The sequence below is a fragment of the Capricornis sumatraensis genome, chromosome 18, assembly GCF_032405125.1.
Source record: "Capricornis sumatraensis isolate serow.1 chromosome 18, serow.2, whole genome shotgun sequence".
Lineage (NCBI taxonomy): Eukaryota > Metazoa > Chordata > Mammalia > Artiodactyla > Bovidae > Capricornis > Capricornis sumatraensis.
The window spans coordinates 38,680,920-38,705,947 of NC_091086.1; the positions used below are offsets into that span (position 1 = coordinate 38,680,920).

Below are 25,028 nucleotides of genomic sequence, written 5' to 3' on the forward strand. Positions count from 1 at the left end.
CTGGAGTGGGTAGCCATTCCCTTCTTCAGGGGATCTTCCTGACCCATGGACTGAACCCTGGTCTCCTGCACTGCAGGCAGATTCTTTGCCATCTCAGCCACCAGGGAAGCCCCTTTCTTTTTTCACTTTCAGTGTTCATAGCAGCACTATTTATAATAGTCAGGATGTGGAAGCAACATGAATGTCAATCAACGGAAGAATGGATAAAGAAGGTGTGGTATATATAAACAACGGAGTATTACTCAGCCATAAAAAGAACAAAATAAGGCCATTTGCAGTGATATGGATGGATGTAGAGATTATCATACTGAGTGAAGTAAGTCAGACGAGAAAGGCAAATATGATATGATGCTACTTATATGTAGAATCTAAAAAAAATGGTATAAATGAAGATATTTACAAAAAACAGAAATAGACTTACAGATGTAGAAAACAAACTTAAGGTTACTAAGGGGAAAGTGGGGGTGGAAGGAATAAATAAAGAATAACTACAGTCCCCTAGAGTACAGGGAACTCTATTCAGTACTCTGTAATGACCTATATGGGAATAGAATCCAAAGAAAAGAAAGAAAGTTAGTCGCACAGTCGTGTCTGACTCTTGAGCTCCTATGGACTGTAGCCTGCCAGGCTCCTCTGTCCATGGGATTTCCCAGGCAAGAGTACTAGAGTGGTTGCCATTTCCTTCCCCAGGGGATCTTCCTGACCCAGGGATCAAACCTAGGTCTCCTGCATTGCAGGCAGATTCTTTACCAACTGAGCTGCAGAATCCAAATAAGAGTGGATACATGTATACATATAACTGATTCACTTTGCTGTACAGCAGAAATTGATACAACACTGTAAATCCACTCTACTCCAATAAAAATTAACTAGAAATATACTACTCAATATGAGATACATTCTACTTGATTCAGCATCCTTCTTGTCCTCCTGGAAAATATAAAGAGAAGGAAAGCTCTGGTGACTGAGGTGAGGAGGTAGATGGGATGCTTAAGGGCAATAGCCATACTACAGCAGCAGCAAGAGTAAAAAGAATAAAATATCTAATTTTTATTCTATGTCTACTTCGTGCCAGGAATTTTCCTATGTACCTATCTGCTCCTCAAAATGATCCTGAGAGAGATGTCATTATCACCATTGACAGATATATCAGAGTCCACAGCATGTCAGCAATATGCCAGGTGCATCCACACATAACTCATGTTCCCCAGCTCCTCGAACTCCAAAGTCCTCTTCACACAGCTTGGGACACCAATTGCAACCAATAAGAGAATTTCTACAACCACTACTGGTTTAGAAGAACAAACACCTCTAATACTTTTGTAGTACATTCTTGTCTGCTTTTCCCTAGGAGAAAGGAAAACGGCAGAAGAGAAAATGCATTTGCTGCTCTCAGATTTGGGAAACGATTCTCATCAGTGTCAGTGTTGTGGAGAGGATGCTAAGCTCAAACTCCATGAGATCTAAACTAACACTTCCCCCTCTACCTTCCTTCTGCATTTGCTCTCAAGTCTCTCCTGGAACTCAGTATAATATTCATTTAACCAATAGTCATTTTGTATCAGGCCCTGTTTATGTTGTGGCAGAAGAGAGTAGGGCATATAAAGATGAGGGAAGACCAAATTCTTTCCCTCTAAGAGTTTACAATTGAAGGGAAGTTACCATATGGATACAGGCCACCTGAGTTCAACCAAAAGCTGTACAACCTCAAAAGCTCTTGGAATTCAGAAGAAGAGTTTTAGTTCAGTTATTTTTGGTTTAAATATGTATCATTTCTTATTGCATACATTTGCCATTTCTCTGGGATCTGCTTGGCAGGAGCACAGAGCTGCTCCTGGAAATGTTTGCTCTCCTATGAACCCAAATTTGGACTGCTACTACTATTGATTATGGAATATTAAGTGAGGAAAAAAGAGTTAAAGGCTGCTTTTCCATAACACCCGAAAACAAAAAGATAATCTGTAGCAGTAAAGACACGAATGTTACCTAAGAACATGTTGAGGACACACAAAGGCCATTCATCTGAACAGTAACATCTACTACAATGAGGTGGGGTTTCTGACTTATGAGTCTTTCATGATGCACAGTTTCCTAACAGGACAGTCTCCTGTCTTTATTCTTCAGTGTGGATTCAGTGCTCAGTGGATCCATAAACCCACAAAGTCAAGCCTGCCCTCAGACTGAAGCTGTGTGCTGTTGACTAACTAACTCTTCATAAGATAAAATGTTATGTGATAATGATGTCACATCTCAGACAGTTCAGTTGCAAACTATTGCCTATTCAATCCATCACACCAAGCATTTACAGAAGCTCAGCTTTCATTTTGTGGAATACCAATAATGATAGAAATGTACAAGTCCACACTGCTTGGTAGATACTGTTAATCTTACTTTACAATAGAATATTTTTCAGAGGAGGTGACTGTGAAGGAAATTCATAAAATGCATCCTGGATTCTCGTTAATGTTACGAACTGAAGACAATTTTCTATAGGAGACTAAAAAACAACAACAAATTCAAACATGATGACTAAAAATACCTTATTACAGAAATAATCTTTTTTCTGTTTATAAAAGGGGTTGGCATACTTTTTATTCAGGGGCCAGATAGTAAATATTTTAGGCTTGCAGACTTGTCTATGTTTTAGTTGCTCAGCTCTGCCATGGTATTCCCAAAGCAGCCATAGATGATCTGAAGCAAATAGGTCTGGTTGTATTGCAATAAAACTTTACAAAACAAGCATCTGGTCTGATGACTGCAGCTTGCCAACCCCTGGTTTAAATATTTGTTGGCCTTAAAAAAAGAATTAGCTTGTTTGTATTATATATTGTGAATTACTTGCAAATAAATTTCCTAGAAATTATATACATTTAAAATCCCTTTGAAAGTTGTATAGACTATTTTATTTTTTAAATTTTTAATTGAAGGATAATTGCTGTATAATATTGTGTTAGTTTCTGCCATACATCAAATGAATCAGTCATAGGATACATATATCCCCTCCCACTTGAACTTCCCTCCCACCTGCCACCCCATTCTATCCCACTAGGTTGTCACAGAGCACTGGATTTGAAATCCCTGCATCATATAGCAAATTCCCACTGGCTATCTATTTTACATACGATGCAATCAGTTGTCTCAAGTTATTTTTCGTTTAAATATATATTATCTCATATTACATGTGCTTGCCACAAGGCATGCTATTATCTGAATTTCTGTTCAATGTACCTGTTTTTGAATTTCATAAATCTTTTTTATAAATGTGATGTTCAATCTGCTTTCTTATTGTACAGATGAATCTATATTAAAATCAGGGCACACCTATGATGAATTCAAGATTTTTTTTCTCAGTGCAAAAGTACACATTATCTGAAAAACTGTGCATTGCATGTAGGAGCTGGTGTGGACAAAGGCCTTTTAGGAATGACAGAGTCTGGGGTCCTCACCCTAGAGAGGCTTCTGTGTGCAGAAGCAAGAGCTTTCTTGAGAGCAGTGATCCCAGAGTGGGTTTTGAAGCTGTAGAACTTAGCAATTCAGCAGGGCTGCAGGCTAGAACTCCAAGGTCACAATCAACTTTGGGATGCTTTAACTTTCAGATCATGAAAGAGTTTGCCACCCACTGGGGTTATCCAGGGTGAAAGAATGGTTGTCTTGGATTTCACCCCTGAGAAGTGTGCATTACGCTCTGGAAGAGATACCACGCTAGGAGTGGGTATAGAGAGGCCACACAGGCCCCTGGAATTTTTAGAGGGACATTTAATCGCCCTTCTCAGGCTTAAAAAAAATATTACTCACTTCCATGATCCAGGCTTTCTGAAGCTTATATCCACAGACTTCCAATTCTTTTCTTACTGTTTCAGGATCCGTCATAAACAGACAACCTTGACATATGTTGACAATCAGAAAGGACCTGCAGGTGCTTGAGGAGGCTGGTCTTGAGCTGTGGGCTCGCTCCCCACTCCAGATATTCAGTTAACGCTGGCCTGAGCGGGTGCACAGAGAACAGGTCTCTCGTAAACTGAATGGGAAGCATCTACTCACTGCTGATTATGGCCCAGCAAATTGCTGGGAGTTGAGGAGGATAAAGAAGTTAAGACCTACTATTTATCTTACAAAGAATCGTTAACTCCCCAAAAATCACATGTGAAGGCAGACAGTGTATAAAGAAGCACCATCACTGGGAACTAATAGCAGGCATTATCTGCATATTTCAGGCTGGAAAAAGTCACTATCAAGTCTCTACTTGAAGATAACTGAACACTGTTATTTCACAGATCAATAACATGCATTATCTACACTTTATTTTGTTCATCTAGGTGCAGATATAAAGTATCACACTGCTGGTACTTTCTTTAATCTCTCGTTGGTCGGTTAAAGAGACTTAGGAGAACTGTGGGCTTTTGGGGTAGGTCAGCTGGTAAAGAATCTGCCTGCAGTGCAGGAGACCTGGGTTTGATCCCTGGGTTGAGATGATCCCCTGGAGAAGGAAATGGCAACACATTCCAGTATTCTTGCCTGGGAAATCCTATGGACAGAGGAGCCTGGAGGGTTATAGTCCATGGAGTCACAAGAGTTGGACATGACTTTTCATGCAAAGATGGGCACAAAAAAGGACAGAAATGGTATGGACCTAACAGAAGCTGAAGATATTAAGAAGAGGTGGCAAGAATATACAGAACAACTATATAAAAAAGATCTTCATGACCCAGATAACCACGATGGTGTGATCACTCACCTAGAGCAAGACATCTTGGAGTGTGAACTCAAGTGGGCCTTAGGAAGAATCATTACAAACAATGCTAGTGGAGGTGATGGAATTCCAGCTGAGCTATTTCAAATCCTAAAAGATGATGCTGTGGAAGTGCTGCACTCAATATGCCAGCAAATTTGAAAAACTCAGCAGTGGCCACAGGACTGGAAAAGGTCAGTTTTCATTTCAATCCAAAAGAAAGGCAATGCCAAAGAATGCTCAAATTACCACACAATTGAACTCATTTCATATGCCAGTGAAGTAATGCTCAAAATTATCCAAGCTAGGCTTCATCAATATGTGAACTGAGAACTTCCAGATGTTCAAGCTGGATTTAGAAAAGGCAGAGGAACCAGAGATCAAACTGCCAACATCTGCTGGATCATAGAAAAAGCAAGAGAATTCCAGCAAAACATCTTCTTCTGCTTCATTGACTATGCTAACACCTTTGACTTTGTGGATCACAACAAACTGTGGGAAATTCTTCAAGAGATAGGAATACCAGACCACTTGACCTGCCTCCTATGAAACCTGTTTGCAGGTCAAGAAGCAACAGTTGGAACTGGACATGGAACAACAGACTGGTTCCAAATTGGGAAAGGAGTACGTCAAGGCTGTATACTGTCTCCCTGCTTATTTAACTTACATGCAGAGTACATCATGTGAAATGCTGGGCTGAAGCACAAGCTGGAATCAAGACTGCCTGGAGAAATATCAAAACCTCAGATACGCATATGATACCACCCTTATGGCAGAAAGCAAAGAGGAACTAAAGAGCCTTTTGATGAAGGTGAAAGAGGAGGGTGAAAAAGATGGCTTAAAACTCAGCATTCAAAAAATGAAGATCATGGCATCTAGTCCCATCACTTCATGACAAATAAATGGGGAAACAGTGGAAGCAGTGATAGACTTTATTTTGGGTGGCTCCAAAATCACTGCAGATGCTGACTGCAGTCATGAAATTAAAAGGCTCTTGCTCCTTGGAAGAAAAGCTATGACAAATCTAGACAGTGTGTTATAAAGCAGAGATATTACTTTGCCAACACAGGTCTGTAGAGTCAAAGCTATGGTTTTTCCAGTAGTCATGTACTGATGTGAGAGTTGGACCATAAAGAAACCTGGGTGCCAAAGAATTGACACTTTTGAACTGTGGTGTTGGAGAAGACTCTTGAGATTCCCTTGGACTGCAAGGAGATCAAACCAGTCAATCCTAAAGGAAATCAGTCCTGAATATTCATTTGAAGGACTAATGCTGAAGCTGAAACTCCAATACTTTGGTCACCTGATGCGAAGAGCTGACTCACTGGCTAAGACCCTGATGCTGGGAAATTATTGAAGGCAGGAGGAGAAGGGGACAACAGAGGATGAGATGGTTGGATGGCATCACGGACTCAATGGACATGTGTTTGAGTGAGCTCCAGGAGTTGATGAAGGACAGGGAAGCCTGGTATGCTGCAGTTCATGCGGTCGCAAAGAGTTGGCTACAACTGAGTAGCTGAACAACAACAGGAGAGCCGTTTGGTCTCTTTCTCCGTTTCTTCTCGGATAAAGTGTATAATTCTACTGGCCTTCCTCTGACCTCAGAGAAGCAAGCATAGAGGCTAAATAGTCTCTGCAGGATGCTTGGCGTTATCAGAACCTTAGTGCTGTCTAGGAGAAGGCAATGGCACCCCACTCCAGTACTCTTGCCTGGAAAATCCCATGGGTGGAGGAGCCTGGTAGGCTGCAGTCCATGGGGTCGCTAAGAGTCGGATACGACTGAGCGACTTGACTTTCACTTTTCACTTTCATGCATTGGAGAAGGAAATGGCAACCCACTCCAGTGTTCTTGCCTGGAGAATCCCAGGGACGGGGGAGCCTGGTGGGCTGTGGTCTATGGGATCGCACAGAGTCGGACACAACTGAAGCAACTTAGCAGCAGCAGTGCTGTCTGTGAGTTAGAAAGTGCTACCACTAGTTTGGGTGCAAGAAGTAGCCAACATAAACACCATTTCCTGAAAAGGGATCCTAATTATCTATGTTAACTTACTGTGTCGTCTACTGAGTTGTCTGTAAACAGCACGCTGTCAAGAATTCAACGTCAGCTTTGATGTCACAGCCCTGCGCTACTCTCTAATGTGTGTCTAAAGCTCAATAAGTAAAGGCTGCACATTCTAAGCCACGATCTGTGCAAGGACACACTTCTTTTATCCTGTGTTTCTTTTACATGGATTGTTAGCTTTGCTTATTTCAGCTGTATTGTCAACTAATAAGCCCTTAAGTTTGAAAATATCTGATGAAAAAGAATGATTAAAGCCAAGAGGGTCATTTGGCTTTTAGGGGGCAGTGGTGGGTCACAGGCAGGAGGGAGGCTTCTATTACTTCGGCACTGGAAGTGCCTGTAGGATAGTACAGTGATGACACAGGAACGTCCTGGGACACCCCCCTAAGACTAGATCCATGACACTAGTCCCATGACCTGACAATAAGGTTCCATGGAAGGCTTTTGGGAAAGGCTGTAATTACTTATAGTAATGGACAGGAAAAATGTCTCCTCCTGCATATTTTAATCTCTATCCTCTCATAAATGACTGCCAGAGGATATAAAGCTACTGTGTGGGAGCCAAAGAATAATTAAGATACTGGGGGAACACCTGGCTTCTATTTTTTGAATTTTTGTTTTGTGTCCATGCAAAATCCACTGACTACTCATTAAAGATTTGGCATTTGCCAGGTCCTTACCAGGTGCTGTAAGATAATAAGGATGTAAAAGATAAAGCCCTTATTCTTTGGGGTAGTATAGTCTATCAGAGGGAACAGAAAGCATATAAGAGTCTCCATTAGGTTGAAACAAATGACATTAATGACATTTAAGATCCAAAATGGAATTGAGAGCGGGAAACTTCCTACAGTTCATTCTAAGTCTTGTTGGAATATAAATAAGAGCCATAAGAGAGTAAAGACCATGGAGCCAGGTACTATTCTAAGTACTTTAAATATATCAACACTTAGAATCCTCATTACAGCCTTACGAGGTAGATACTATTAGCATGTTCATTTTAGAGATGAAAAAGCAAAATAAAACAGAACCAAGGTACAAAGAGGTCACAAAACTTAAGTAAGATCTTGCAGGAAGTAAGCTGTAGAAGTGGACTACATCAAAGTTGCAGAAGTTGAGTTCTTGAAGTATTGGGCTGCATACTACCTCTCTCAGAGGGAAAGAAAGGGTTACCAAGATTCCAAGATGGACACACACATTCTCTTGGGGGAACTGGGAAAAGCTTTGTGGATAAAGCAATATACGAAATATGCCTTAAAGACAAAAATCCATAAAGGTTTGCTCCCATCTGGGAGGGAAGAAGAGAGAATTTCTGGCAAAGGAGTCATTATGAAAGGCTATAATGAGCAGGAGTTCTGCCGACATAAACATGGGTGTACACAGCACACAAGGGAGATGATGCTGGAAATACACACAGGATCCATGTTGTGGGCCTTCTTAAAGGATGGAGAGATGAGTTTATTAATAGTTTAGGAAACAGTGGGGAGCTACTGAAGATGACGGGGCAGAAGAATCACTGGATCAGAGGCAGGGAAGAAGAATGAATGTGGAAGCAGAGGGTAGGGGGCTGGGAACAGGAAAAAAAATAGGAGGTAGGGAAGAAAAATTAGGAGGCTAGGACAGGAGTCCACCTATGAATGTACAGTAAGGACCCCAACAAGCAAGATGATGGTTATTACAGTAAATCATCTCATGTATGAGTTTTTAAATTAAGTTTTTCATTTCATATTGGAGTATAGCTGATTTACAATGTTGTTAGTTTGTGTACAACAAAATAATTCACTTATACATGTATCCAAAATCTTCCTCAGAAAGATGTGCAATCAGCTAATAATTTCTCTAATACTTAACAAGTCTTAAGTATTTGTTCCATATAACCATCAAATCCTGTGCCAAAAACCAATGAAGAGAGAGATGAAATTATTGAAACAACAAAATGCATGAGACCACAGCAGCCTGACTCTGGAGTCTGCCTACTTCAGGAACGCTGTCTTTCTCTGAAAGATTCTAACCATCCTCATCACTTTCCCCCACAACTAAAAGCAGCTTTCTTTGTAGTAAGTTTGTGCCATTACTTCTTTCAAGTATACAAAGATGTCTATCTCTTTCAACTGTAAACTCCTTCAAACCCCTTCTTAGCCTGTATGTGTGTTTTTGCTCATATTTATATCTCTGCATTGGTGAATTACACTGCTACCCATGTGTGAGGGCTGAAAACTTCTCATGGGACTTTTAAAAATAGTTCTTTGTTTCCAGAAAATATTTCTCAAGCCTGTACTCTGTGGAAGGTATGTTTGTATGGGCCCATGACTGCATAAACACCCATTCACATGGATTAGGTCCTGTACCCACACAGAGAACAAAGCCCTGAGGGCTTAGAAGATGGGCCAGACACTGTTGATGAGCAAGAAAAGAAAGAGATGAGTGCAATGGACGATTCTTTAGGTGGTGCATTGCGTGGGTTAATCTTAGCTGGTCTGGTTTGACCACATGCTTTTCCCCCAGAGTATTGCTTGGCAATGCCATGTATGGATCATGTTAACTAAAGATGGATGATGTGCTTTAGTCATGGGTCCCCAAATTATTTCAGGGCAAGATATGTCAGCTTGTTGATGCTGCTTAGCAATAGAATTAGATTTATGATTTGCACCTAAGTTCACTGGAACTGGGGGCCTGACAGTTAAGGCTGTCTACATAGCTAGGGTGTACCTACATGACCAGCTCACTCTAGGAAACTCCGTCAAGAGCAGACTTTGGGTTTCCTGATACTGAGGTGTTTGGCAGGAACATGAGTAGTGGTTCCAGACCTGGACACAAAGGGTGACTGTTGTGACTGGGAAGTGAGAGGACAAAAAGGCCCACACTTGGGTTCTGCAGATCCTCATCAGTGCCCTTTCCCATCTACTGTTGCTGTACTGTATCTCTTGCCTGTCAGGAAGCTGTCCTCTGAGTATACACCATTTGATTTCTATGATTCTTTCAGCAATAGAGCCCTGAAGGTGGTCAATGTGCAGTTAATACAGGCGGCGAGATCTGATCCTCTATGAATGCCCCCCACCCCCCTGTAAGCCAAGAGGTTCCATGATAACAAGATGGGGGTAGGGGGATTGGTGGGAATTGTTAAGTGTGCAAAAGGGTAGGTAGTCAGGGAGCTATAAAGGATACTTCCATTTAGTTATTTTATTTGCAATATCATTTATTACTTGCTGTGTTCAAGGTACCATTTGGGGTACTGCAAACTATACAACCCTGAATAAGACATGGGTGTTCATGATCCGGATAGGGAGATAAGAGAAATATGCAAACAACTATACTCCAAAGCAGTGTTTAACATATTACTTCAGAGTGGTAAGGAATCACATGACCTCCTTCAAAGACACACATGGAGGAAGGAGGGATTGCTCCAGGCCAAGGGTTAAAGTGTTTCGGCTGAACCTTAAAGTATGGGCAGGATTTATATTTCCAGAAAGTGGGATAAGGCAGGAGGAGGACAGTTTGGGAAGATGGGATGGTATGAACAACATCCCAGAGGAGGGAAAGCACCCTGGGGAGGAGTGACTCGTCTAGACTTACAATTGAGGTCAGGTGATAGACGGTGGATTCGAGTGTCTTGGAATAGGTTTGCAGTTTAAATTTTAGGTAGTGGGGAGGGTACTAGAGACAGGGCGATTTAGAGCAGAGGGATATGTTGGATTCTGAACATCTTTATTGGCAAAGGAAGGAGAGGTGGGAAGAGGGTGGAAGGAGGGAGACAGTTACTAAGGGGTTGTTGTGACCCCTTAGTATAAAGTCGAGGTGGCCTGCAGAAGGGTGGTGGCATTGACTTATGTTTGGATAGTTCTGTCTAGGATTCTCTCTGAGAAGGTTTATTTATTTTTCTTCCATGGCGTTTTGCTTTGAATCTAAGAATTCAGAAAAGTGCACACAGAAAATGTATACATTACAACTGTAAACTGACGGATCATGAACAATAGTTTTTTTTTTTTCTTAACTGGAGTAATACTGATTTACAATGTTGTGTTAGTTTCTGCTGTACAGTGAAGTGACTCAGCTGTATGAATACATATATCCCCCTCCCTGTTGGACTTCCCTCCTACCCAGTCCCCCCTCCTCCACCAGGCATCCTATCCATCTAGGTTCCACAGAGTACTGAGCTGAGCTCTGTGATCAGAGTTGGGCATGACTGATTGATTAACACTTTCACGGATGAAGGTAAGTAGCTATTCTTCTTGCTTATCACAAGGACAAAAAAAATCAACATATGCAAAATAAGTGGCAGCAATTTCTTCAACATATCCGCCATACTCAGAGGCTGTCTTTCAACAAAGCCCAAAGCTTGAGCTCCTCAGACCCCATGACATGGCAAAGAAAATGGCTTGGGGAAATTCTACCACCACTTTGGGGGTATTATATTTGTGTGTGGGAGAGGGTTTCAGTGTGGGATAGAGCATGCGCCAATTAGTAAAACATTCGTAACTCATTCCTTCTCATTTCCTTACAGAAAGTAGCAATAAGTCACATTATCTTCTGACTGAAGGCTCTGGAACATACTGGCTGGGATAATGCAAGCATAACTAACAGCGAGCCCTTTTACAGCCCCTCACATTAATTAGGGAGCAGATTAACATGTCAGATGCTTCTAAAATAGGAGGGTTGCAATGAGTCTGTGGTCTGGCACAACTGACACATTGATGACGTTTGTTAAGAACAGCACCAACCCTCCCTTTGAGTGACCTCCAAGAAAAATGATGTTTACATTGCATATTAGAAATGTAGCCTGCAATTTAGTCATAAAATCCCAATTATGGTTTCATGATGCTGGAATGACCCATGAAACAGCAATGGCTTAAACAGTCAGGTACACTGTCTTCCCTTTCTTTATTGTGTAATGTGGACTTGAGCATATACTTCAATTGAAGAAGAGAAAATCCATCCATAGAATTTAATTAAAGGTACCTACTATGTGGGGTTTCCCAGGTGGTTCAGTGGTAAAGCATCTGCCTGCCAGTGCAGAGACGGGAGTTCGATCCCACGGTTGGGAGAATCCCCTGGAGAAGGAAATGGCAACCCACTCCAGTATTCTTGCCTGGGAAATCCCATGGACAGAAGAGTCTGGTGGGTCCCCGTCCACAGGGTCGCAAAAGAGTCGGACATGACTTAGTGACTAAACAAAACCACCACCACCTACTAGGTAATTAGGATTTTTTTTAGGGCATGTGAGGGATTTAGAAGCAGCAGAAAACATGAGCTTTGCCTTAATTGACTGCAACATAATTAATTCTTGAAGCCCACACAACTTTTTGAGTTCTGTGCATGGTACAGACATATACATGACGATGTTGTGAGGTATAAATGTTATCACAGAGCAGTGAGCAAAGTTCCATGGAAGCATAGAGGCAGAACAGGTTTCTGGGGCTAAAGGATTTTGAGAGGTGTTCCCAAGAGAGCAGATGTTTGAGTTCAGTCTTTAAGATAAAGAAAAGATTGTCACAGGACAAGAGGGGAATGTGCAAGTCATGTTAAGGAGAAGAGACAGCGTGAATGAAGGCAGAATTTCAGAGTCCAAGGTGATTTGGTTAAAGGGAAAATTTTACTGTCTGTTAATGTGATCATTAGGTAAAGAAATACCTCAAAGTAATAATGACAATATGATACAGGACTTGTAAAAAGAAAGATTCCTAAACTCAGTAACCTACTTGCTGGCTCATAATAAATTATTTCATCTTTCTTTTCTTTGCATTAAGTTGGTCTTACTTAACCTCTAAGGCTGGGCTTCCCAGGTGGCTCAGCAGGAAAGAATTCGCCTGCTAATGCAGGGGACACAGGTTCAATCCCTGGGTGGGGAAGATCCTCTGGAGAAGGAAATGGCTACCCATTCCAGTATTCTTGCCAGGGAAATCCCATGCACGGAGGAGCCTGGCGGGCTACAGTCCAAAGAGTTGGACATCATTTAGCAACTAAACAACAATAACCTATAAGACTAACCATGTGAGAGAAATAAAGAAGCAGCCTTTTTTTTTCTTCTCCAAAGAGGACATGAAGATGGCCAACAGGCACATGAAAAGATGCTCAACATTGGTAATCATCAAGGAAATACAAATCAAAACCACAATGAGATATCTCACACCTGGCAGAATGGCTATCATCAAAAGGAATACAAATAACAAATGTTAGCAAAGATGTGGAAAAAGGGGAAGCCTTATACACTGTCGGTGGGAATGTAAACTGGAGTAGCCACCATGGAAAACAATATGGGGGTTTCTAAAAACACTAAAAATGACCTAGCAATTCCACTCCTGAGCTTGTATCTCCCCAAAACAAAAACACTAATTCAAAAAGATACATTTATCCCAATGCTCATAGCAGCACTGTTTACAGTTGCTGAGATATGGAAGCAATGTAAGTTGCATCAACAGATGAATGGATAAAGATGTGGTATATACATGCAGTGGAATACTACTCAGCTATAAAAAATGAAATTTTGCCATCTGCAGCAGTATGGATGGCCCTGGAGGGCATTATGCTAAGTAAAAGAAGTCAGACACAGAAAGATGAGTACTGTATGATGTCACTGATATGTGCAATCTAAAAAACTTAACACACTAATGAAAAAAAGAAAAAGAAGCAGACTCACTGATATGGAGAACAAACTAGTGGTTACCAGTAGGGAGAAGGGGCTTGGGGTAGGGGGGAAGGGTTATTATATGATTATATGGTATCATGTGTGTGAAACTTCTGAAAATTGTAAAGCATTACAGAATTTAAAGAATCTTTCACTCAGTTCAAAGAAAAGCAGAAAAGAAGCAGCCTTGTGGAGAAGTTGACAAAGAAATTCTGAAAAAAAATTTTTTTTTTAGTTTGCCCCTGCAGTTTCAGTCATTAATTTATCCAGTTACCATATCCTAAATAAAACAGAGTAAGGGCGGTAGCTTGAACTGTAGTAAAATCTGGACAGTATTGCCAAAGGTGGAAAAAGGACTGAAATTCTTACTTGTCTCTAGGCCTGGATATAGTATCTTCAGACTCTGAGATGCTCCGACAAAAAAAGCTGGTGTGGCTGAAAGAGAAAGAGGAAAAAAAAAACCCCATTAGTTACCCCTGTAAAAAATGGTCCGATGTGACCTTGTTACATTCCCATTTTCAAATGTCAACATGTGACCTGGCCCAACCTCACAAAAATTCTCTCCTTTCTTCTGTCTTTTCAAAACTAAAATTGCACCTATCCTCTAAAAGGAACTCCTAAATATTCAGAGCAAATGGAAACCTTTTGTTAAGTTGCCTCTGGTCTCACGCCTGGACACAGTCAGGAAGGATGAAAAATTGCCTTCCTACATCATTTGGGTCCAAACTTAAGTCTTGCTTGTGAAAACAAGGAGGAACATAAATTCTTTTTAAAAGCAGTATTAAAAACAGTTCAGTCAAACACGTTTATTCTTAGAAACAAACATGTGAGCAACCCCGGCAGTAGGGAAGGAATGAGGGCAAGTGAAAAACTGGACAAGAGGGAGAGACAGAACTTTAGGATGCGAGATGGGCAATGAGTCATCTATTATAAAGGAGTTCTAATGGTACTGATACTAGTATTAGGTTACATTAAAAACAAGCAAAATGGAACATGATCAACGTAGCTATCACTGAACTGTTGAACTGGGTTGAACTGCAAACACCTCAACTGCAAACATACTGTAACTGCTGTCTGGTTTTGGTGGAGAAGGGAGCATCTGTAAGATTCTTCTCATCCCATCAGGTGATCCCTGGGTTGCTGGAGAGGCAGTGTGACCCAGGGCCACAACAAACACACAGCACTGCCTCAGAGCAGCAAAACTGCTAATGCTTCTGGTGCTCAAGAGAAACCCACAGTAACAGTGCTAAGAAAACATTCTCTGATATGAAGAAAGCAAGAGGAAGAAAATGAAGATGCAGGGACAGTGAACTGGCCCACATCCATCTCCCTGAATTTCAGAACGGGTGAATCCTGTCCATCTGTCCTGATCCACTTTTCAATGTGTTTTTTCACTAACTCCTCCCACCTGGCCAACCAGTAGGAAGCAGCTGTCAGGTCTGGAGCTCAGAATATAGAACCTAACAGAGGAAATTAAGATCCTCTCATCAAACGCTGCAGAATTCTAACCCTTAAAAGTTTTTGCAGCCTGGGCATATCAGGGAGAGTATTTTTCCAAGTGAAGTTAGGTTTGGGGGCCTCTGGCGAATAATATTGTAAATTCTCTATGACTTTCAGCTCCAAAAGGATTTCTTTTCATTCTCTCTCTAAATTTTAATATTAACTTTATCTGCAGAAGTTCATTTACTTTCAAATGCAATAAAGAATTATGACAGAAAGCAAATAGAATACACGTTTCCCTAGAGTAGATAATGTACTACACATGGGTTTTAACGTGACCAGCAAGGAAAATTGCATTTTATAAAAACGCCCTCAAGTCTACTCACTGCCTTGAGACTCTTAGTCTTTGTTACTATCATTATCTAGACCCCAGCCCCCACCTTTAATTCCTTGCTACAAGTCAGAGAACACTTTATTACCCCTTGCCCTAAACTGGGCACTAGAGCATTATTTTTGGTCAAAGTTGGGCAAGTTTATATAACTTTTAACTGTGAATGACCTCTTTCACTGACAACTATGTATGCCTCGAGAATGTTAAAAAAGGGTCCAAAAAAAGAGGAAAATTAAGTCAATCAGGGACGACAACACACAATCATCTGTGTTATTTGGTCAAAATTATCCAGTGAGTTTTTCTCCATTTTCAGCTTGACACCGAGTGAAAAGACACCAGTTTCCAGGCTCAGACCAGCAGGAAAGTTGATGAATTTCCAGAACGATGACTGATACAGACAGTGGGGGCGGGGGGGGGGGGGTCAGTTATGAGGCCCCAGGGGAGCCCACAGAGCCAAACCTCAGGCCCGGAAATGCTTGGGCAGCGCTGGCCACCCTCGAATCTTTTGCTTTCCTTGCAGACAGAGGTCTGGTGCCTTCCTCTTTATGGTGTCTTTGGTAACATTTTCATGAATCAGAAAGTCTTACTCAGCTAACAGCCTCCACAGAATATGGTGAATCAAGGCATAAAAGCAACAAATGGCATCCTTGGGGAAGAACCACAGATTTACGCCAGCACCGAGAGGGCGCTGATTACAAAGTCGAGAACCATGAACAAAACTGTGACACCTTAGTCAACGGAGGTATCACCCTCGGTGGTCAATTTTAGTGTCCCAGCTGTCCTCGCTGTCTAGAAGTGCTGAGTAATAGAGGAAAACAAGTGAGGGGTGGCAATAATGAGAGAAGCACTGCTCTGGTATATCCTATAGGGGGCTTTTAAATCCTGGCATTATAAAATGAATTAGCCCTTGGCCTCGGTGAGCCCACAGTTTTGGGGCAGGGATATATTAAGGAAGGAGTGGTCTGCATTGGAGGAACAATGCAGTGTCCTTTAACAAGTCAGGACACTTCCTGGGGAAGGTGACCCCTCGGATGGTGCTGAGTTTGGGATAACTAAGCAAATGAGAAGGAAAGGATAAGGCAGTTGGTGCCAAGGGAAGCACTGAATAAAGAGAGGGCTAAGACATGGCCGGGGCGTGTAAGTCACAATCTGTTGGGAGTGGGTAGAGCACAGCTGACCGGGGATGTGTTGAGTGGGGAGAGGTCATGTTAGGATGGTCTTTCCAAAGAACTTAATTGTGATCCTGCAAACACTGGAGAACTACTCCTTTGCAGGGCCTTGAGGTAGAGCTTCTCATGGTGAACCTGCTTAAGAACAAACTGCAATCTATACTTTCCTACTTATGTCCAACGCTGTGCTCAACTTCCCAACCATGGCACACAACTGGATCTCAGTTTCTCTGTCTGTAAAATGGGGCCAGTTGCGGTATCTACACAGTGAGGTTTAAGTCAATGTATTCAATACAATAAAATATATTAAATATGCAATATAGTAAGTGCTTAGAGTTAGATATTATTTTTATTATTGTCACTGTTATTATTGCTACCATTACCCTGAAAGTAGAGGAGAGCATGGCAACCCACTCCAGTATTCTTACCTGGGAAAGCCCACGGACAGAGGAGCCCAGCAGGCTACAGTCCACAGGGTTGCACAGAGTCGGACATAACTGAAGCGACTTAACATGCAGGCACGCACACACCCTGAAAGTAAGGGCTCGTCTTTTACAACAAAGAACTCAGTGCAATTCTTTGTTGTAAGAGAATGTGACAATCACAAGTAGACTTTGTGAGCTTAAGGCTTTGCACATATGAAGACATGATTCAGTCCTAAGTGCACCAGGATCTGCTCTATTTATTTATGTCCTCCTGTGCAGGCTGGACACAGGCAGTGGGACCCTGGAGAAGTGAGATCAGTGGCACTGAGAATGGGAATCTACCTGGGACTCAATGCAGTCATTTCCAGTTCTTGTAAGTTGGGGAAAGTAGGAAAGTCAGTATGGGAGAATTAACGTTCTGCTGAGGACTGTACTTTACCTGTTGTGCAGCAGTGGCATTTGGAATCAGCCATGAATAGTGCAAACACAAGTAGGTAAACCAAGATACAGCATATGGCAACCATTTTACACCATGGCAGGAGAACACAGAGTGCCTCATATGGCATCTGCCATAAAACAAGCACTGGTTGATGTCAGCTATCATCATTATTAGCTTATGATTACTATAAAGACAGTGCTGATGTAACTGTCATGAAATCTGCATTTCAAGACTTTCTGATTGCAATACTCATTTTGTGGTATACACAGATATCAAACCATCATGTTGCACACAAACTTGCACAATATTTTATGTTAATTTTATCTCAATAAAACTGGAAAAAAAGACTTCCACTGAAGTCTCCCTTGGGCAGTAAGTTGTCCTTCCACCCAGCAGTCCTAGAAACAACTCTTACACCCTTCGCAGTAACTGCTTCTTTTCCTGTGCCCTATGACACACAGTAAGTTTCTTGAGATAGGTATTGCCTTTATCTTTGTAACCTCTGTTAGGAGTGAAGGGCATGGCACCTAGTAGAAAAATACAGCTTGCTAAACAAAGGAGGTAGATGAATTATAAATGCTTGAAACTTTGGCGTTTGGACTAAAAGGGGATCAAACAAAAGCAGTTTATTTTCAGCAAACTCTATCTCTCCTTATAAATCTCAAGTTTGCTTGACCATTTTTCCTGCCTTTTGGAAGTCTAGTTATCCTTGAGCATATTTCAGACATTTCCCCTGCTCAGATTTCAACCTCTAAAGCTCTTTCCAGACCCACTTCTGCCTTTCTGTCCTTTTTTTCTCTATGATCACCATCACTGGAGAGTATTCAGTTTAAAGTCCTTATCTCCTCCAGATGTGTGGTCTCCTTGCAGTAAGGCTTGAGTTACAGCTCCCTGTCTGGTCACACTGATATCATGTCCCAGGCCATCCTGCTGACTCTGAAGGGGCCAGCTGATGGCAAAGTCAAAAAAATGTGTGTGAGGTGTTTCAGTTCAGTTCAGTTTAGTCACTCAGTCGTGTCCGACTCTTTGCGACCCCATGAATCACAGCATGCCAGGCCTCCCTGTCCATCACCAACTCCCAGAGTTCACTCAGACTCACGTCCATTGAGTCGGTGATGCCATCCAGCCATCTCATCCTCTGTCGTCCCCTTCTCCTCCTGCCCCAATCCCTCCCAGCATCAGAGTCTTTTCCAGTGAGGCAACTCTTCACATGAGGTGGCCAAAGTACTGGAGCTTCAGCGTTAGCATCATTCCTTCCAAAGAACACCCAGGACTGATCTCCTTTAGAATGGACTGGTTGGATCTCCTTGCAGTCCAAGGGACTCACAAGAGTCTTCTCCAACACCACAGTTCAAAAGCATCAATTCTTCGGCGCTCAGCCTTCTTCACAGTCCAACTCTCACATCCATACATGACCACTGGAAAAACCATAGCCTTGACTAGACGGACCTTTGATGGCAAAGTATTGTCTCTGCTTTTTAATATGCTGTCTAGGTTGGTCATAACTTTCCTTCCAAGGAGTAAGCGTCTTTTAATTTCATGGCTGCAATCACCATCTGCAATGATTTCGGAGCTCCCCAAAATAAAGTCAGCCACCGTTTCCACTGTTTCCCCATCTATGTGACATGAAGTGATGGGACTGGATGCCATGATTTTAGTTTGCTGAATGTTGAGCTTTAAGCCAACTTTTTCACTCTCCTCTTTCACTTTCATCAAGAGGCTCTTTAGTTTTTCACTTTCTTCCATAAGGGTGTTATCTGCATATCTGAGGTTATTGATATTTCTCCCAGCAATCTTTATTCCAGCTTGTGCTTCTTCCAGCCCAGCGTTTCTCATGATGTACTCTGCATATAAGTTAAATAAGCAGGGTGACAATATGCAACCTTGACGTTGTCCTTTTCGTATTTGGAACCAGTCTGTTGTTCCATGTCCAGTTCTAACTGTTGCTTCCTGACCTGCATACAGGTTTCTCAAGAGGCAGGTCAGGTGGTCTGGTATTCCCATCTCTTTCAGAATTTTCCACAGTTTATTGTGATCCACACAGTCAAAGGCTTTGGCATAGTCAATAAGGCAGAAATAGATGGTTTTTTGGAACTCTCTTGCTTTTTCGATGATCCAGCGGATGTTGGCAATTTGATCTCTGGTTTCTTTGCCTCTTCTAAAACCAGCCTGAACATCTGGAAGTTCATGGTGTTTACCTCTCATGTTTACTATGCCCTTAAAATGTAGCCAGCACCATGCTTCAAGACATTTTTTGAATTTTTTCCATTTTTACCTTCACAACAACCCCTGAATTGGATACAATTTGTTACATTGTATGCATGAGGGAGGGGCTTCCCTGGTGGCTCAAGATGGTCAAGAATCTGCCTGCAATGCAGGAGACCCGGGTTCGATCCCGGGATTGGGAAGATCCTCGGGAGAAGGGCATGGCAACTCACTCCAGTATTCTCACCAGCGGAATTTCATAAACAGAGGAGACTGGCAGGCTTATAGTCCATGTGTTGCAAACAGCTGGACACAACTCAGTGACTAAACAACAATAACAATGCATGAGGGATCTGAGGTTCAAAGAAGTAACTTGTCTAAGGCCGTCTAGCAATTACATGGCAGAAGCCAAATTTGGAGCTGGACCCAGGTTCTGACTCCATCCCAGTCTACTGTTTCCTGTCTGACCATCAAGATATACTGTGGCGTTCGCATTCATTCACTGAAGTATAGTTGACTTAACTGTGGCATTTGTTAAACATGTGGATTCCAAGGCTCTGTACCAGATCTATAGAATCTGGGTCTCTAGGGCCCAGGTCAATCTGTAGGCTTGCAAGGCCCTGAGAATATATACGTTTACCTTGCATGTCCCACCCCGCAGCCAGGTGATTCCTATGACATGACACATTTGGAGAAACTGTTCACTGGCCAGTACTTTCTTGCTCTGGTCAGTCACTCTGTCCTCTGTGGGGCTCCCCTTCCAGGCTCCCCCACTAAGTGTCCACAGCTGGGGTTTATGGCTTACTAGAGTGCAACCTGATTTATCTGAATGCTCCAAATGTTCTGGAAAGTTAAACTGATGGAACCAAGGTGCTGAGGCTCTGGGAGGAAATATCCTTCAGGGGTCACTGCATGAGGAAGCAGGTAAGGCACGCAACAGCCTGGCAGCCAGGCCTCTTCCTTTTGGTGTGTTGTCCAGTGACGTGTACACAGCAGCTCCTGGGGCTGTAGCTGTTGTATCAGTCATGGCCACCCCTTGGCACCCCAAGGCCTGGACCCGAGCGCTATGACAGCTCTAAGCTGGAATTTCATTTCTTCTGGGGCTCCCTGGCTAACTTGAATTCCCATCCATAGTTTCTCCTGAAGGCATATTATCTCCTACAGATTATGACTCTTGGCAGCTCTAAAGAAGCCTGCGTAATCTGAACAGAAAATCTGTGAACCTTACAAACAGACAGCATCACCTCCTCAGATCTCCATGATGGAATGTGGTTCTTCTACACTTGAACAGTAAATCTCAGAGCACATTACATAAGATAATTTAAACAAACAAGAAAAGGAGGTGTGAGATGATGCTGGTGGTTCCAAACACCTTTTAATGCTAGAAAAAAACCCAAAAAACAAAACTCCAAACAAAAAAACCTGTGTCACAAACAATCTACAGCAATTTTGGAGGAGAAACTAGTGTCATGAAAAGAAGCACATGCTGAAATAAGTCTGTAGCAGTCATTTTTTGCTGTAAATGTTTTTAGGGAGTAGTTGGGCCTCGAGCTTAGAAGAATGAACGTGCACTGAGAGATCCTAGTGGACAAATGGGGAAGTTTCCTAACAGCTTGAAGCTTCACATGTTCCTTTCCTGTTTGGCAGTGCTCTCCGTGCTAAATTAAAAAAAATCCTGACACAAGTTTACGCACGTAGCGAGGACATCTGCCTGCAATTAAAGACAGAAACTTGGGCCCAACTTTTCAAATGTAGCTCTTAGGGTGATAAGGCCAGTTAGGGGTGCAGTGACTTAAGGAGAACACACTGGGGAGGGTGCCCTTTTTTTTTTTTAAAGGAGGTTAATACGCATGCTGAGCTCAGCTGGCTTGCATCTTCCTTTGGCCATGCTTCCCAGCAATTCCTCCAGCTTTTCCTTTTAACTGTTGAGAGAACAGTGAAACACCCTGCCCAGCTCGCTGCCCCTAAGGCTTCTTCTCATTATGAGAACAGCAAGTGTGTCAACACCAGGCGATGGGTGGAAAGCCAGCCCTCTGTGCCCTGTGACAGCAAGGTGTCAGGGGAATCACAGCCCTGCTAACGGGAAGCACACAGAATCCAGGTTGGCACCAGACCATTATCAGTCCTAGGTGGCCAGGCACGGGCATAGGACTGGGACTGGAAGAACAGCCAGAGTATTAAAAGGTTAGACTGAGGTGCAGGGAAGAGGGCAGAGGGGTCTCTTCCCTTATAATGTTGTTTTAGATGTTTTTAATACCTGTGAATCCACTTATTAGAGCAACAGAATCGAACGATTTAATAAAGTCTAAAGCTCAGATGGTGACTCACAGATGATGCACCAGAGCTGGGACCTCTTCTCAACTCTGTATTCAGTGATATCACGTCACTGACTTGAAATCAGCTGCGGTGGTAATATTTACACCACAAAAATCAGTGAATACTTCAAAATCAAGGTTTTTTGCCACAGTCTGTGGGAATTCCTTTCAAGATGAGTGTGTCTTCTCTACGATGCATTTTGTATTTTCTCCCAGATGGGATCCATCTCTCCATTCTTAGTGCTCTCACAAATAGCTGGACTGTGGCAATTCTTATTCTTTGTCTGGTATCTTAGGTATCTGACTTGCCCAATGAATGATGCACTGGATGTTTGATAGCAAGGACCCTGTCTCCTCCTTCTGATCCACCAAACCATTAACACAGCCCCTTCAGTACAGTGAGTGCTCAACGTTTATTTGTGAAATTACTGAATATCTCACTGGGAGGTCTTTCAAGAAATGTTACGAGACACCATGACTTTACCTATATTATTATTTTGAATTTAGCAGACATTTTGTGGTCTCTGGAGTCTCAGTTTGGAAGATTCTAAAGCATACCGTTAGATCTTATGATAAATGTCCACCCAGGACCTTGGGTGCTTAAACGTGAGGCAAACTCCATGTATTTCAACTTATCTTCATGGTATCAAACCACTTAACAGAGTTCAGGGAGGTTCGAAGAATAAATGGACATAGGATTGTGTAGTTCCCTCACCTGCCTTCCTGTTGCCTGGATAGATGCATTTGCTTGGTTTTGGCTACAGCAGCCAGCCAGTCTTTTGATACCATTTACTAGGCGAAGGCTGGTTTTGCTGATTCTTAAGTCCTGGGCATCAGCTGGTTTGGCAGATTCATGGATCTCCTTTTGGAGACTGGTCAGCATTTCAGATGGAGAAGGCAATGGCACCCCACTCCAGTACTCTTGCCTGGCAAATCCCATGGACAGAGGAGCCTGGTAGGCTGCAGTCCATGGGGTCACTAGGAGTCAGACACAACTGAGCGACTTCAGTTTCACTTTTCACTTTCATGCATTGGAGAAGGAAATGGCAACCCACTCCAGTGTTCCTGCCTGGAGAATCCCAGGGACGGGGGAGCCTGGTGGGCTGCTGTCTCTGGGGTCGCACAGAGTCGGACACGAATGAAGCGACTTAGCAACAGCAGAATTTCAGAAGTGTGAAATGGTAAAGGTGTCCTAGGCAAGCATATACTTTGCCAGAGGTTTTAAGGCATGTTTTTCCTTTGCTGAGCAAGTGAAATGAGTCACTCAGTCATGCCTGACTCTTTGCGACCCCATGGACTGTAGCCCACCAGTCTCTGTCCATGAGGATTCTCCAGGTAAGAATACTGGAATGGGTTGCCATGCCCTTCTCCAGGGGATCTTCCCAACCCAGGGATCAAACTCAGATTTCCCGTGTTGCAGATGGATTCTTTTTACCATCTAAGCCACCAGGGAAGGACCAAAGGCACCTTTTATAAATAGGTTGATCTGAACTCCTGCCACTCTGCCTCTCGTTCCCAAGCTCTACTCATCAGTTTCCATGGAATTTCTTGAACAAAAGCCTATTCCTTTGAGAAACAGGTATCTGAGAGGTATTGAGAGGTCAGAATTGCAGTGTGTGAACACTTATACAATATACCAGGTGCTGTCCTGGATGCTCGGAGAAGGCGATGGCACCCCACTCCAGTACTCTTGCCTGGAAAATCCCATGGACGGAGGAGCCTGGTAGGCTGCAGTCCTTGGGATCGCCAAGAGTCAGACACGACTGAGTGACTTCACTTTCACTTTTCACTTTCATGCATTGGAGAAGGAAATGGCAACCCACTCCAATGTTCTTGCCTGGAGAATCCCAGGGATGGGGGAGCCTGGTGGGCTGCTGTCTATGGGGTCACACAGAGTCGGACATGACTGAAGCGACTTAGCAGCAGCAGCAGCAGCAGTCCTGGACGCCGGGGATATGACGGTGAGGACTGCAGTGGGAGGTCTGCCCTCACAGTGCACCGTGCGGGAGGAAGGCAGGAAGCAGATGAGCCAACAGACGATGCAGATCCAGGGGGGGCAGTGGGACGTGGGAGAGGGGCGATTAGGAGACCTGAGCGCAGCATGAAAGAGCACAGGCCCTAAGATGGGGCTGCGGGACAGAAAGGAGGCCAGTGTGGGCGGAGCGAGTGGAGACGAGGAACACAGGAAGAGGAGCGAAGAAGGATTGGAGGTAATGGAGCGCCAGGGGCCAGACAGTGCACCATCTTGCAGGCCAACGTGAGGACGTGTGGGCCGCTCACCACGTCACCATGTCAGTGTCATGAAAAGGACACCAGTGAGCTGGAGCTGCTACCGCTATCTCCTCTGTCCCATTATGCTGTGTCCTTCCCACCTGAGTCCTTCACTGTAATAGCTGGGAATTGGCAAGTGTTGTCAAAGGGTCCTGAGGCTTTCTGGTGTATGGCTTCAATTCACTAAGTACCTTTATCCCACTGTACTTCATCTGAGTTATAGACATAAGCCAGAGGGCCATTTGTTGGTTCAAGACATACTTACTGAGCACCTATAATGAATGTTAAGGCACTATGCTAGACATTGGGATATGGTGGTGAACAGACTACCACAGCACTCAAGGTTCATTTCTCTCTAATCCCCTCAATAGACACTTGGCCCCAGACCAACGCATCTGTTTGCCGTCTAGCACATTCCTGACTTTAGGTCTTTGCTCACCTTATATAATTCTCTTTGCTTTCTCTAGAATGGGGAGAAAATCAGAGGTAATTACCGTCTATGGAGTGGGGATAATAATTTAGAAAATGAAATTGATGTATATAAAGTATTTCACAGAATGTCTGGCATAATAAAAAAAAAAAGAATGAAATAATGGTATTTGCAGCTACGTGGTGTACCTAGAGGTTATCAAACTAGGTGAAGTAAGTCAGAAAGAGTAAGACAAACACTGTATGACATCACTTATATGTGGAATCTAAAATATGACACAAATGAACATATTTATTTAGAGAAAGGACTTGTGGTTGCCAAGAGGGTGCAGGCGTGGGGGAGGGAAGGATTGGGAGTATGGGATTAGCCAATGCAAACTAGTATGTATAGGATGGATAAACAGCAAGGCCCTATACTATAGCACAGGACACTTCATTCAACATCCTGTGATAAATCATAATGGAAAAGAATATGAAAAATAATATCTATGTGTATAACCAAGTCACTTTGCTGTACAGCAGAAATGAACACAA

At 42.9% G+C, this 25,028-nt stretch overlaps 1 protein-coding gene across 3 annotated transcripts in view; it reads right to left on the reverse strand.

Annotated features, from left to right (window-relative positions):
- GHR (growth hormone receptor) overlaps positions 1-25,028 on the reverse strand; it is a 293,486-nt gene that overhangs the window by 69,770 nt on the left and 198,688 nt on the right. For all 3 annotated transcript variants that reach the window (XM_068990483.1, XM_068990482.1, XM_068990484.1), the window contains one exon: positions 13,780-13,845. In XM_068990483.1, the coding sequence (XP_068846584.1) occupies positions 13,780-13,845 (66 nt within the window). The remainder of the gene's footprint in view (positions 1-13,779; positions 13,846-25,028) is intronic.